This window comes from Glycine max, chromosome 12 (assembly GCF_000004515.6).
Source record: "Glycine max cultivar Williams 82 chromosome 12, Glycine_max_v4.0, whole genome shotgun sequence".
NCBI lineage: Eukaryota > Viridiplantae > Streptophyta > Magnoliopsida > Fabales > Fabaceae > Glycine > Glycine max.
The window spans coordinates 3860678-3875187 of record NC_038248.2 but is presented as its reverse complement, the minus strand read 5'-3'; the positions used below and the strand labels follow the sequence as shown (position 1 = coordinate 3875187).

General features: G+C 25.8%; 1 protein-coding gene across 1 annotated transcript; it reads right to left on the bottom strand.

Moving 5' to 3' along the window:
• Positions 1-766: 766 nt before the first annotated feature.
• Positions 767-4612, bottom strand: LOC100792870 (cyanogenic beta-glucosidase). Its single transcript, XM_006592100.4, has 13 exons — positions 4375-4612; positions 4088-4157; positions 3941-3999; positions 3449-3524; positions 3265-3342; positions 3066-3153; positions 2713-2968; positions 2437-2552; positions 2041-2258; positions 1851-1882; positions 1644-1746; positions 1337-1445; positions 767-1237 (listed from the first exon to the last, which is right to left on the bottom strand). Exons 1-13 carry the CDS (start codon positions 4534-4536, stop codon positions 1042-1044), a joined length of 1563 nt encoding a protein of 520 aa, XP_006592163.1. The 5' UTR covers positions 4537-4612; the 3' UTR covers positions 767-1041.
• Between the last annotated feature and the right edge of the window lie 9898 nt (positions 4613-14510).

The window sequence follows — 14510 nt, the reverse complement described above, 5'->3', positions numbered from 1 at the left end:
CACATGTACATATTATAAAACTTTCGGCATCAAGCATTTTATAGCAGTTAAAAATCTGTTATAATAAGATCAATTTTAAAATAAAATAAAAAAATTCATCGGACTAATAATAAATTTTTCCTCTCTCAAATTTTTCCTGATTAAACTATTATTTTAGTCCAAAATATAAAATGTTATCACATAATTAATCCCTAAAATAAGAAAATTCAAATAAATCATTAAATTAATTCTTAAAATATATTAATATTAATACTTAAGTCATACAGCTTTTAAAAATTTGAGACTAAAATATATGACGAATTACATTTTCAAGATAACTCATACTTTCAAAAATTAAATTAGGTATTTATCTTATTTTTTCTTCTATAGCGTAAGTTCTCACTTTACTCCTCAAGCTAAGTTGCACACTCCTATATTTCTAATTTCTGAATTTTAAGTTTTTACTTTTATAGTTGCTGAACAAAAAATTGATGTTTTTGATATTTTTGTCCTCAATATTTTTTGTTCTTATCCTCAAATCTTGTTCTTAAGTAATAATGATGTGAGTGATGTTAGTTTTATTATTATTTAATTACATTTCACTGTGGCTCATTTTCGAACGATTAAAAATCATCAAAAAGATTATTAATTAATGAAAGTGTTTAAAATATATTAAACAAATTCTAACGGATTAAAAAAATTAAACCAAATTTAAAAGATAAAAGATTAAATTGACTTTTTAAAATAAAAATACCAAATTAAATCTAAAAAAACAAAGCACTAAAAGTGTAACTTAACCTTTTAAATCATTCCCATAATAAATATTTTTTATTTTCACAAAATTAAGAGATATTACATTCTTAGGATTGCTTGACCTTAATATATTTCAGCACATCTTTAAAACAAGCTTCCACGTATAGATTTCAAATTACAAGAACAATAAATTCACAAGAATAATTATAAGAACTACAAATTCATAAGAAATAGCCAAAGAATTAAATAAACCTAAACTATATATATTTACAAATATGATTGTTTAAGGAATCTCATACAGTAGTACTATTACATGGAATCTTCCTCAAGTTTGATTTCAATTTTGAGAAAATCCTTGAACCATAATGCAGAAAGTTTTGAGTATCTTTTTAAGTCATTTTTGTAATCTATAAAATTCATTCCAAATCGCACAGTATAACCTAAGTGCCATTCGAAATTGTCCAGCAAAGACCATGCGAAATACCCTTTTACATTCACACCATTCCTGTATTTACATCCAAACAAAACAAAAAGAAAAAATGTAAATTCCAAAGCAATAGCAAACAAAATAATCTCTTTATGTACATAAAAAAAAAGTACTTACTTGATTGCTTCTTGAAGATAAAAGAGATGACGATAATGATAATCGATTCTATAAATATCAAGAAGAGATTCTTCAAGTGATAATGATGAATCATCATACTCATTTATACCTATACAACAAGAAAATTGTAAACTATATTACATAATTTATTCAATTAACATCTATGAATATAATTATAATTAAAATTGCATATAGGCATGTATTTACACACTAAATTTTATTTTTTATCACTTTCTCACCAAATTATTTACAACTAATTTTTAATAGCATTCAAAGGAAAATAAATTTGATATTCAAGGTTATTTACCATTTTCTGTAATATAAATTAAAGGATTGTTGTATTTCTTTTTAGTGTATAACAAAACGTCTCGAAATCCTCTTGGATAAACGTACAACCAATTTGAAGCAACCTGCGTAATCATGAAAAACAATTTTATTTATTATTAAGAAAAACATACTAATTAATAAACTTGAAGAACAGTTAATACAATTTTATATGTAACCACACACGTACGTTTAGACCAATGGGTTTTCCATCACGTACAACTACAATCACAAAAATGAAAGACATGTCATTATCTATAACAATCAAATTCAACATATATATATATATATATATATATATATATATATATATATATATATATATATATACACACACAATTTATACAACTAATATATAGATATTAGACAACTCAACTTACATGAGGAATTAGAAAGGGAATCTGTTAGGTAGCTGATTTTGGCATTGCTTAGTTGAGGTGCATCTGAGGCATAAGAAGCGGAATAGTAGTTGATGCCAATAAAATCAAAAGAATCAATAAGTAATTTGGATTGCTCTTTTGTAAACTTTGGTAATCGTGCTCTCACTAAGAATCGCATGCTTTTTGGATAATCTCCCGTTGTTAGTGGATCCATAAACCTAAAGTGGAACAAACAAATGAAGTAAACAATCTATTTGTATATATTTTGGATAGTAATTCTGCTAACTAGCTTCATTGTTTGATGCACTTTTATCTATTTATCATTTATGTTCCATACTTCCATTAAAGAAGTATATTCGAGCTATTTAATGTCTATTTTGAGAATGAAGTACTTACCATCCATACTGGAAGTCAATAGCTCGTTCAGTAGCCTTGTGATCAAGTTTGTTATCCGAGAACGGCACGTACCAATTAACATTCAAGGTTATGCCTATCAGACCATTTTGAAATGTCTGCACCCATAATTTTTTAATTAAAAGTTATTCAAAAATAAATTTAAAAACTGCAAGTATCAATATATAATTTCCCTTTTCAACATCCTTGAGATTTTATATATGCATCCAAACTTGCCTTAAAACAACTAATAAGGTTGTCAATTAATAATTAACTAACCTGATACTTGGTCTTGTACACATGAACACTTGCTGCATGAGCAAGAAGTTGGTGATGCGAGACCAAATAAGGTTCTGTTGCAGAATCACCACCATTGCAATTAGGATTCATCCAAGCAGAACATCGACCAGGAGCCATTTCCCCTGTTGCATAACCATGTTGGCTATAACTCCATGGCTCATTCAAAGTTATCCAATGTTTTACTCTATCTCCAAATTCTTTGAAGCAAAGGTCTGCATAGTCTTGAAAATCTTTCCTGTATTCAATATGTGTGATCTTTAAAAAATGTTTCCATAAATGTTTGAGGCTTTTAGCTAAGCTTTCAAGTGAAAATTTTAAATTGTATCACTTACACAATGCGAGGGCTTAAGAAGCCACCATACTCATCTTCTAACGATTGGGGAAGATCCCAATGGAAAAGAGTCACAAATGGTTTCAGACCTGAAATTATTTTGATATATATTTAATATATTATCATCATCAATAACATGAGAAATTGATAAAATGCAAAGCATAATAAAAAAAAAACAGTAATAAAGCTTTTGTACTGACCATTTGCTAGTAGCTCATTGATAAGGTTGTTGTAATAGTCAATTCCTTCTTGATTTATACCTCCACTTAGCTTTCCTTCTATAGAAATATAGTTTATGAGGAAAAAAACAAAGGTTAAAGTATAACATCGATCCAAACAGGTACATTTTAGTCCAAAATAGTCATTGATCTATAATCGACTTACTCGGGAGTATTCTAGACCAAGATATGGAAAATCTGTAAGCATCCAAATTCATATCCTTCATAATCCCAACATCTTCCTAAAAGTATGCAACATGACATCAGTATCTTTACTTGAAAAATGAAAACAGTGAAAAACAAAAGATACTAACATTTATTTTAACTTTTTAGTGTTTAAAATTTATCTCTTAGTTGAATCTGCAAGGGTCTAATTAATTGATTTCTTAATTAATTATTAATTAATTAATTTGGTTACAATATTTCATGATACTCTATAGTTTCTCTTTTTACAGCATGATACAAGCTAGTGCCAATCATTAATAAAAGTGTACGTCATGATCGTGATAAGAAAATTAGAAAAGCATCTTTTCCGTTTCATATTTTATTATGCAAATAATTGATGAGTTTTAATTTATTATTTAGTACTTTTCATTAGTAAGGATAATATAATTGGTAAATTACTTTAGAAGAGACAAAAACTTTGAATCCGCAATACCTTGTAGCGATGATATGAATCAATGGCTACATCTCCACTGTCTCTATCCTTTATCTTATCTGCATGTCAATTTACATATAAACAATTGTATAAATTTTGGAGAAAAAAAAATAGAAGGGAAACATATATATATATATACATACATACCTGGATATTTATGGGTGAAGGTATCCCAAATACTTGGTCCTCTACCACCCTCATTTGCTGCACCTTCGTACTGCATAATACATAATCATGAACACCACAAAATAAAGTAAGAAAAAAACTGCATTAAGAAAAAGTAAGAAAAAAACTAAAAACATTTTAACATTTTAACTTATTATGTCATGCATGTACGTAGGTAATATATATATGAGAAAAAAAATTATACAAAGATGTTATACAATAATTGTAAATTATTATTCAATCATAAATCATTTGGTGAATGTGTGTACTTGATATGCCGAGGATGCTGTGCCAAAGATGAAGCCAGTTGGGAAACTATTCCGATTCAGAGATGCTATTTCAGGATTAGGGGTAGTAACGCCTTCTGTGATAATAATGAATGAGGTAACAAGAGCAATGAGAAGTACAAGTACATGTCCGTTATGTGCCATATCTGCTTATTTGCATTAATTTCATGTTTCTCAGCAAATTAATGCGTTCCTTTTTATAGAGGAAAACTTGTTCCAACCTTCACGTTTTCCACGAATATGTTTCTTGTTCTTCCCGTCCCCTCATATTAAAAATCAAAATAGACCCATTCTTTTTTTTTATTATTACATAAAAGTTTAAATTAGAAGAAGATATATATGTTTCTTTGCAAGGCCAAGAATTGATTACCAACTTCAACTAGAGTTTACATAATAAAATTTACATATCATTTATCAACAAGAAAAATCATCTAACATAGCGTACGTAACACTAGATCAAACGTGTCAATTCCTATTAGGGATGACAGCGATTGATATGATATCTATAAATGTATATATATACTTTGCCGCTCTAAATTAAATATTTAGAGGAAAGAATTTTTTTTATTACTGACAGCATTATTGGCTGTCGTGATATATTCCACCTCATCCAAATGTTTATTTGAATAATTTCTAGTTGATCCTTAAATATATGAATAGTCACAGTTTTAAATTTGAAAATAATTAAACAATACGATAACAATATGAAACTAAAAAGTTTGTTCTCTATTTTATTTTCTTTTAGAGATTACGTCTATTTTTTGTTAGAAATAATTGTACTTAAACTAAATAAAATTATTCTAGACAACAAATTTTTCCTCCAAGTTTTTAAAACAATTATATATTTAAAATTCGACTCAAAACTACTGTTAAATTAGAATAATACCAAATTTTTCTGAATATATATATTTAGTTTCTAGCTAAGAACTTTTCAATGCTACATATTAAAATTTTGATGGAACAAATTATAGTGGTTAACATATTCTGATCGTCTTGGGTAAGCTATACGTAAAACTTTCGTCGTTTGCTGTAACCCAGCTATTTGCAACATGTCGGATGTTGAGTCGTCGCCATCTTAGCTTGTAAATTATTAGAAAGTTTTCGTTCAGAAGCTATTAAACTATTATTAATATTAAATTCAATATATTTTAAGAAGTATTAATATATACTACAAGTAGCATATTGATGCTATAAATAAATAACCTTTTTGCAAATAATAATTTGAATTCTTTTTTTTAAATAACCGAAAACCTCCCTGTGCCAACTAAACCAACAAATACGAAACCCCTTACTTCCTTATAAACAAAAATTCATCACCAAAATTAAAATGAAATCTAACCAATAACTTTTACTTTTATTTTAAGTTCTTTTTTTTAGTTTAAACTTAAAAGTATACTTAATTAAATAATAATAATAAGCTGGGACCCTAAGATTATTCACCAAAATTATTAATAAGATTCAACAAATTTTTCAAATAAAAAAAATCTAAAAAATAGCTAAAAATATTTCTTAATTATACATATAATATAATATAAAGACTGTTCCTTTCTATTTTAATGCACTCACAAACTAAACAAATATACATGTTATTACTTGTTTAGTGAAGAAAAAAAAAACATTACTCATTATTTTTATATATAAGTATAACTTAAATTTATTTATTTTCATTTTGTTTTCTTCCTTTAAATATTTATCATGAAATATTAAAAATAGAAAAATCCCGTTATGACTCTTATTTATATGAATTATTAAAAATAAGAAATAAAATAAAATAATGGAAATTTTGTAATTAATTATAAAGGTACGTAAAATATAATTAAAAAAATATTTTACAAAACAAACAAACTTTTAATTCTTACACTTTTATTTTTTTGAGAGGGCAAATTCTTACACGTAATTTTGAAGTTTGTAAAGTTTGAAAGGGCGTGTGTGTTGATAATATTGAATCAAATTCCAATTGTGCTGACGTAAAAACAAATCAAAATGCGTAATTAGATAACCATTATATGTAAGTTATCGGGAAGAAGGGGGAAATTAAAAGAGTATACCGGTATAACTTTTCTATCCTTGTAACATTTATCTAACGCACGCATATTTTGACATGTTGTTTCCCCTGCTATTTTTATTAGTGGAATTAAAGTTACGTAATCGTAAATAATTATATTTTGTGAAAAATCTTTAGCATATTTAGAGTGTGATAAAAACTAGTTAACAAGTCAGCTGAAACATCAAAAATACCAAATTAAAAACTAAAAGGCGGTAAACTAAGCTTATTTAAGTAAAATTGTTCCTAAAAAAACTATTTGGTAAAGTTAATTGTTAAACTAACTAAATATAAAAGAACATATTTGTATGATTTTTTATACAAATTCTAGTTTTTTAAGGAAAATTCTTTTAGGTAGTTATAATTTTAATCTTCTCAAATTCAGAATTATTATCAATTTTCCCAAAGATAAATATGTTATTAATAATAAAAAATAATAACTAAAATAAGTTAAAAAAATTAAAAATATAATATAATTAAAATCGTTTATTTTTATTCCTTTGCTTGTGCTTGTACTTTTAAATTGTAATAATATTGTACTTTTAAATTTTTTGTTAATAAGTTACACATTAGTTATCCTTTTCTTTGAGTATCGGCTCTAGACACAAGATAACCATGCCAAGAGGCTTTTTTTTAAATAAAAAAAATGGGTAAAAAGAGTTCTCATATATATTTATAAGAATGTTATTTAGTTCAAAAACGAAAATATATAAGAATTCTCATATATATTTATATGTGTCAATTTATTAAAAATAACTTTCAATTTTCAATATCTCTATATATATGATGATGCTTAATTCCATTTCGATTGTTAGATACTGTTTTTGTTTTCGCAACTTTACTTCTTTTTTACTGGAATTTTTTGCTTCTTTCGAGAGAAAAAATTGTCAATTGAATTTTACTGAATTTCTTAGCAATTCGTCGTTGGATCGATCTTCATCTTAAATTAAAACGTGTCTTACAATTTTTATTGTGCTGGATTGGCTCTCATTATTGAACAAGTCATATCTTATCCGTTATAATTAATTGTCAAAGTTTTTAATTTTTGGCCACTTTATGCCTTCAGCAAAACTATATTTTGTTATACAACTTATCGCAGTTGACCAACTTCCATTCAACTATATTTTGGAGAAAAGCACACCATCGGCCACGTCATACTGGCTTATCCATATAATCACGCACCTAATATATACGTGTACTGTCTGAATCATTAAAAAAACATTCGTTAATATTGCCTTTGTTTAACACAAATTAAATTATTAATATCAAAATGTTTTGGAGTAATTTATAGACAAATGATAATTAGTATTTTAAAACATTCATTAAAAAAATTTAAAAAAATATATTTTTATTAAAATATGTAAAATTATATTGTTTATAATCTTTATAATATATATATATATATATATATATATATATATATATCTTTTAATTTATAATTAATGTTCTAAGAACACTAATTAATAAGATCCTAATTTATATTAATATTTAATATACTGACCATATAGATTATTTTTTAAATTCATAAAATTAGTTGTTATTGAAATATATTATACTGTTAATTTAAATTTATATGTGACAATTTATTTTTACGTTTGGTTTTGGAGATCGAGTAGAGCGTTGGGCTGACTTTGTACAAACGCGTGTGTACTGTAATGGAGTATCCGTTGGACTGACTTGGAGGAAAAGTAGGTGAAATAAAAGCAGGTGGAATATTGAAGAATTCATGGCACATGTGATAAATAAATAAATTCTTCATTAATTTAATACTTAATGGGGTCATCTCTTTAGGGTTGGTGGGTGGGTGTAGGTGCAGAGTCAGTATCTATCGTGTTCGAAGTTGGTGTAGAATCAAATACAATAATAACGGAAAATGACGGGTGCCTTTTTTTATTTTTTTTGGAAGTGTATATGAAGTAGCAACGAAAATGAGAAATGAAAAGAAGAAAATTCAAAAGAAAAAAATGAAACATAAAATATATGATGATGTTGTGTTCGAGGTGTGAAAGATCACTAATCAGATTGAATTGGATATAATTTTGACTAAAGTATAATGACTTTCCTTTTTTTATGTTTTCTTTTAGAAATCCTTTTTTTTATGTAGTTGAGATGGTCGTGGAAATATAGAGATTGGATATTGGTAAAAAAATATTCAAATGCTCAAGTTAATAATGAATGTATAATATAGTAATGTATGTATTAAATGCGTATTTGACATTGTTGGTGTTGTATATATAAGAATTTAAGATGAGGTAAATTCTTGACATGGACTCAGCTTGTAAAGGGTAATTAGCCTAATTTAGAATAAGTAACTATCATTTTATTTTAAGCCTCCATCCTAATTGTCGACGAGTTAATGTTACTCGCGTTTATTATAATATCCACTTATTTTTGCTGATTAAAAAAAATCATAATATCCACTTCCTACAATTCTATATATATAAGTGAGTTTTTTTTTTTTTTTACCAAAACATCGATGAGATTTAAACTATATTTCACAAAACTTAACTGAAAATCGAAAACTTAATTATTAGTTAAAAGTTAAAAAAATTATTAAATTATAAGTGTTTAATAAAATTATCTATTAAAATAGTTAAAAAAATTTAAATTACATAAAAAAATTATCTTAAATAAAAAAGATTAAAAAAATCTAATAAATATTTAAAGACAAAAAAATATAAAAAATTAAAGTTAACATTTTAAAAAATATTCATACAATTTTAATTAAATGTTTCTTAGGCTTTATTTGAGGTGGTTGTAACTTGTAAGAAAACATTGTTTTTTAAATTTAAATTTAAAAATAAATATGTTTAGGGATTGAAATGATTTTTAGAAGTTGTCTTATATTTTTCATTGTTTTCTTCTGCCATATATTCTTGGTCACCACGTACTCATTCATTTTGGTCACTTGTTCAGTCTTTTCTGTCACTAGTTCAATTTTGGCTTTCTTCTGCTCAATCTCTCCCTTGACAACTTCGTTATTTGCTTCTCCTTTTCCGGCACAGCCTACAATTTCCCCTCCTGTAACTTCTCTAGCAACCACTCCTTCTCCCATGCACATTGGCCCCGATACCTCAGTATATATCTTACAAACAATCACAATGAGTTATTCTCATCATAGATCATTACACAACACCAAGGACTAAAATATTTGTTCTCCTTCTACCTCTTCTAATTAAATTTGATTTTAGTCCTTATATTTTCAGATCTCAAACTTTGAAAAATATATAGATTTAGTCCCTCACTTTTAATACAAAAGGTTGATTTATATGATTCATAATAATTTTTCTAAGCTACAAAAGAAAACAGAAATTACAAACTAAGAACCGATTTTAATTTTTAAAAACTTAAAACTAAAAAGCATCCCAAATAAAACTTTGATTACTCATTTTTTTAATGGAAAATTTAAAATTCTTGCAAAATATTCTATTTAATTTTTTTCTCTAATAAATGTTAATTATCATCAAGCAAAAATAGCAGGTATGATACAATATTTATTCCTTTTTAATTTTTTTTAATACTATAATAAGATTTATATTATAGTTTTAATTCTCTACTTTTTTATCACGTACGGGTCATTGCTTATTTTATGTCATAAACATAATTATAAAATTAATATTTAAAGAAAAAAATAAATTATGATTCATGTGAGCGCATTAATTCCTGTTTCACCAAAAATATATATATAATTAATTCATGTGGATCCAATAATGATTCATCACAATAAAAGTGGATTGTGAACCCATATATAAATTTACTAAGTTTAAAGTAAGTGATCAAATTTTATTTTATAAACTTAATTAATTTTTGTAATAATCTTTCCTTTCTAATTTATTTCATTCTCATCACTGTGTTATAATTGATATGATTAACCATATATTTTGTTAAAGAAATAAACTTATACTAGCATTGTACTGATCTTGAATTTATAATATACAATATTCTTTTACATTATTATATTTTAAAGTTTTTCAATTACATCAGAATATATAGTCATCATAATTATATTAATTACTATCACTATGTATTTCATATAATTATGTTTCTAAGCACTAGTGAAGGAACAAGCGAAAGGTCTCAACAAATAAAGAGAACTCTAAATCACTAGTACTATATGAGGATATTGGGTGTTGATGAGTTACATATATAGTATCAGGGTAAGAAAATTATTCAAATGAAATGGCAAACGAACTTCAAGCTAGCTTTTGCAGCAAGTTGTGCATGGTGGCAATTGGGTGATGAGGTTTCAGAGGAATTAAGGTTGTCTTTACTGCAGTCCTTATGAAGGAACTGTAGGGTATCGGGTATCCATTCTAACTTCTGCTTGGACCCTGGCCATTAGGAACCTTATTGTTGTTGAGTGTGATTCTGTCATTCCAATAATGTCATAAAAATTATCCAACTATCAGGGCTATTGTGTAGTAGAGGATTGACATATTCTTTTGTCTAGCATTTTAATTAAAAATAATTCTGTTCGAATTAAATAAAATTATTATAAATAATAAAAATTTTACTTTAAATATTTGTTGTCTCTATATATCTATATACTCAGGACTCAAACCTTACACCAATCACCATCATGTTGATGTTTAGCTTAAGTTTGATCACGTCCAAATTTCTTTGTGCTTCTTAGGCTAATATGGCCCACCACATCCGAATTGGAACCCACTTGATGGAACATAACATGTGAGAAATTTCTTTGTGCAGCCAGATTATTTTTTTACAACCAATATTTTTTTATTTTTCCAAAATTATCCCTACTAATAAATAGATTCATAATTCACAGTAGACTCACGGATTCATAGTTCATAAGAGTAAACTTACAATTTCGTAATTCATAAGAGGTTTACCTGTAATCCATATATGGCGATATGTATGACAATCCGTGAATTACAGATTTTTTTAAGAAGATTATGTAAGTCTCTTACATAAGTTTAGGGATTATGAATCCGTAAACTTACTTTTATGAATAATGAATCCGTTAATTAGCAGGGTAATTTTAGAAAAAATGAAAAAATATTGGGTGTAGAAAAAATGAAAAAATATTGGGTGAAAAAAAAATGTTGGATGCAAAAAAATTCTCTAACATGTGTCTTCCACTCTTACGTGACTAAATATGGGTCGTTCCATGCTATGACCCGCATTGTGTTAAGTTAGTTTCTTTTCTTTTTTGGCCTTCTTGGTCCCCTGATTAGTACAAAAAAGTATGCATACAAGATATTTTTGGGTAAGACAAATGCTTTGTTTAGGGGCAAAAAACAATTTTGAAAAGTCAAGAATCTACCAAAAAGATAAATGCATGTGATTATTTAAGTAATCTTGTGATTACTAATTAAACTTTATATTCTTAATAATCTATACATTGTTTTATGGTTCAAATTTATAATTCTCCTTATTTCTCCTTATAAAGGGGGTTCTCACTTGATCACTAATTATGTTATAATGTTAATCATCTATATATGATTTTATGACTGATTTATATACATTAGTTGGTGTTTTTTATAATTTATTTAAAATAATTATGGTCGTAATAATAATTATTTTTATTTTTCACATGTCATCTTCTTCTGGGGCATTTATTTTCACGACATAATTGCACACTCAATATGCTTAATCATTATAAATATAGGAAATTTTTATCTCTTAATTAGTTTTTTAAAGTTATCAAAAAATTATTTTTTAAAAAAAATATTTACTTTTAATTTCTCGTTTATGATAATATGTGTGATTGGTCAGATAAGGTGTGTTGACTCATTTTAACACTAATTATGTCAATTATAATATATTAAATTTTAAAAAATCATATAAATCTTTCGATTCTAACATGATTAAAGTGTCTTGTTTATTAAATTCTTAAACAATAAATTAAGATATATGCAATCCAGCCAGAATAGCACTCATTACACCAAAGTAAAATCGGCTGACCCCAAGTATGTATTTATATGCTATAAGCCTATAAGCCTGTAAGCTAGATGGGGAAGAATATATATTATATAGGCCATTTTCGACCCGGTGTACACAATTTGATTTATATATATTATAATTATTTAAAATTTTCAGAGTTTAAAGCTTCCATTTGTTGCTAAACTCAGTTGCATGACCACGAGGTTAAAGTTAAATAAACATGTGTTACTCGACATTATCGTACCAATGGTCATTGTATTATAAAATACTAGTAACATTCAAATTTGTGGTCAACTTAAGATTACTTAAAAGTAAGTATAGTTTACTTATTTACAACAAAATCTTATTTCACACTTAAACTTTATACCTCCAACATTAAAATTATACAAACATGAAGGTAAACAGTGTGCAAAAACTAGTTTGATAAAAAAAATGAATTAAATTTTAAATTATTTTAATCACTTTTGTTTTATATCAAATAGTCAAATTAATTTAGAAATCGAATCAAAACTAAATTGATTTTAAAAAATTAATTTTGAATTGAATTAATTTTTAATTAATTTTAAATTAGTTCTAAGAGTTGAATTAGTTTTAAATTGGTTTTTAAATTTTTTTTAAAAATAAAAAAATATTCAAGTAAAAATCAGTATGATTAACTAAACTAGTTTTATAAAAATAATTTGATTAATTGAATTAATTTTATAAAATAATGTATTATTTCTTTTAAATTAATTTTAAAAAAAATAATTTAAGTTCAATTGCAATCTAATTTAATTCAAAACAAATTTTTTCATACACCTATATGAAAGGATAAGATTTCACTTCACATTTTTTCATACACCTACATGAAAGTATAAGATTTCACTCCACAGCCAAAGTACAACATGTCCAAATGACATAGTCATAATAATAGAAAAAAAAATGCTTGAAGTTGAATGGCTTTTCTTTTTCTTTTTTTGATCCATTACCAAGAACTAGGCCCATGATATTCTAACTATTACATTTTGAAGAAGTATAGGGACCATGTATGGATACTTAAAACGAATGGTAGGACCAGATTTTCAAAGATTAAATTGAAATAATTAAATAATTTTATTTAAATTTTACTTTTTTAACTTTTTAAAATGTAAACCTTATTAAAATATTATATTCAATTTTATTTAATAATTTTTTTCAATCAATAATAAAGTTAAAAAAAATACCGTTGTTGCGACATTATTCATTTAAAGTAAAATTCGTCACAATCAGATACAATACACAAATTTATAAGAGCAAATTAAATACAATTGATCACTTTAAACACTCTTGTAACAACTACAACGTTAAACACACTTCTAACTCCAACATCACTCTTAATAAAAAAAATCTACATATTAAGATATGTGATCTTTTAAAGGCACAATGTTATCACGGTACAGATTTATTTTTTAAAAAAATTGTAAGATAAATATAAATCTTATAAAAAGGGCGGAAAAAGATAAAAGAACATCATTTTTTTAAAATTTAATTAAAGATGCAGAGCAAGACGCTTCTACTTTGCCCAAACTTGTGTGGATTGAAGAGAAAATTTTAAGGAAAAGGAATATTATTAGCTCCCACGATCATGTCATTATATATAGTCACATGTTTCTTATGTTTGGTGATATGCTTAAAAATATATATCAGACTGACATTGAACATCCATCATAAGTGTGTTATTCTAGCTATCTATTATCACAATTAATTATGAATCACTCACAAACTACAAATTGATCATTCAGAAATCATGGTTTATGAATATATTTAGTGGTGAACAAATTAAACTTAAGATGTCTAAATTCATTATCCCCAATAATTTATCCATGTGATGCATAAATCTCTCAAGATATAACAAATTCATTCCAAAAATAATTTGGAACAACAAAACTACCAAGCTCTTTAGTGATAATAACCTAAGAACTCAAAATAAAAATGAAAAAAAAAAGATGTAAGAGAAAGCTGTTGAAAACCATTTGAAAGATAGATATCTATAACGGAAATCACTGAAATCAAGTCAAGGATAAGATTAGATTTAGTCTAAACGACCAAGTCAAATAAAATATTTTTTTTATTTATAAAAGCTAAATTATTTTTAAAGGATTTTCATATTTAATTAAATAAAAATATTAATCTTTTACAAATATCAATGAAA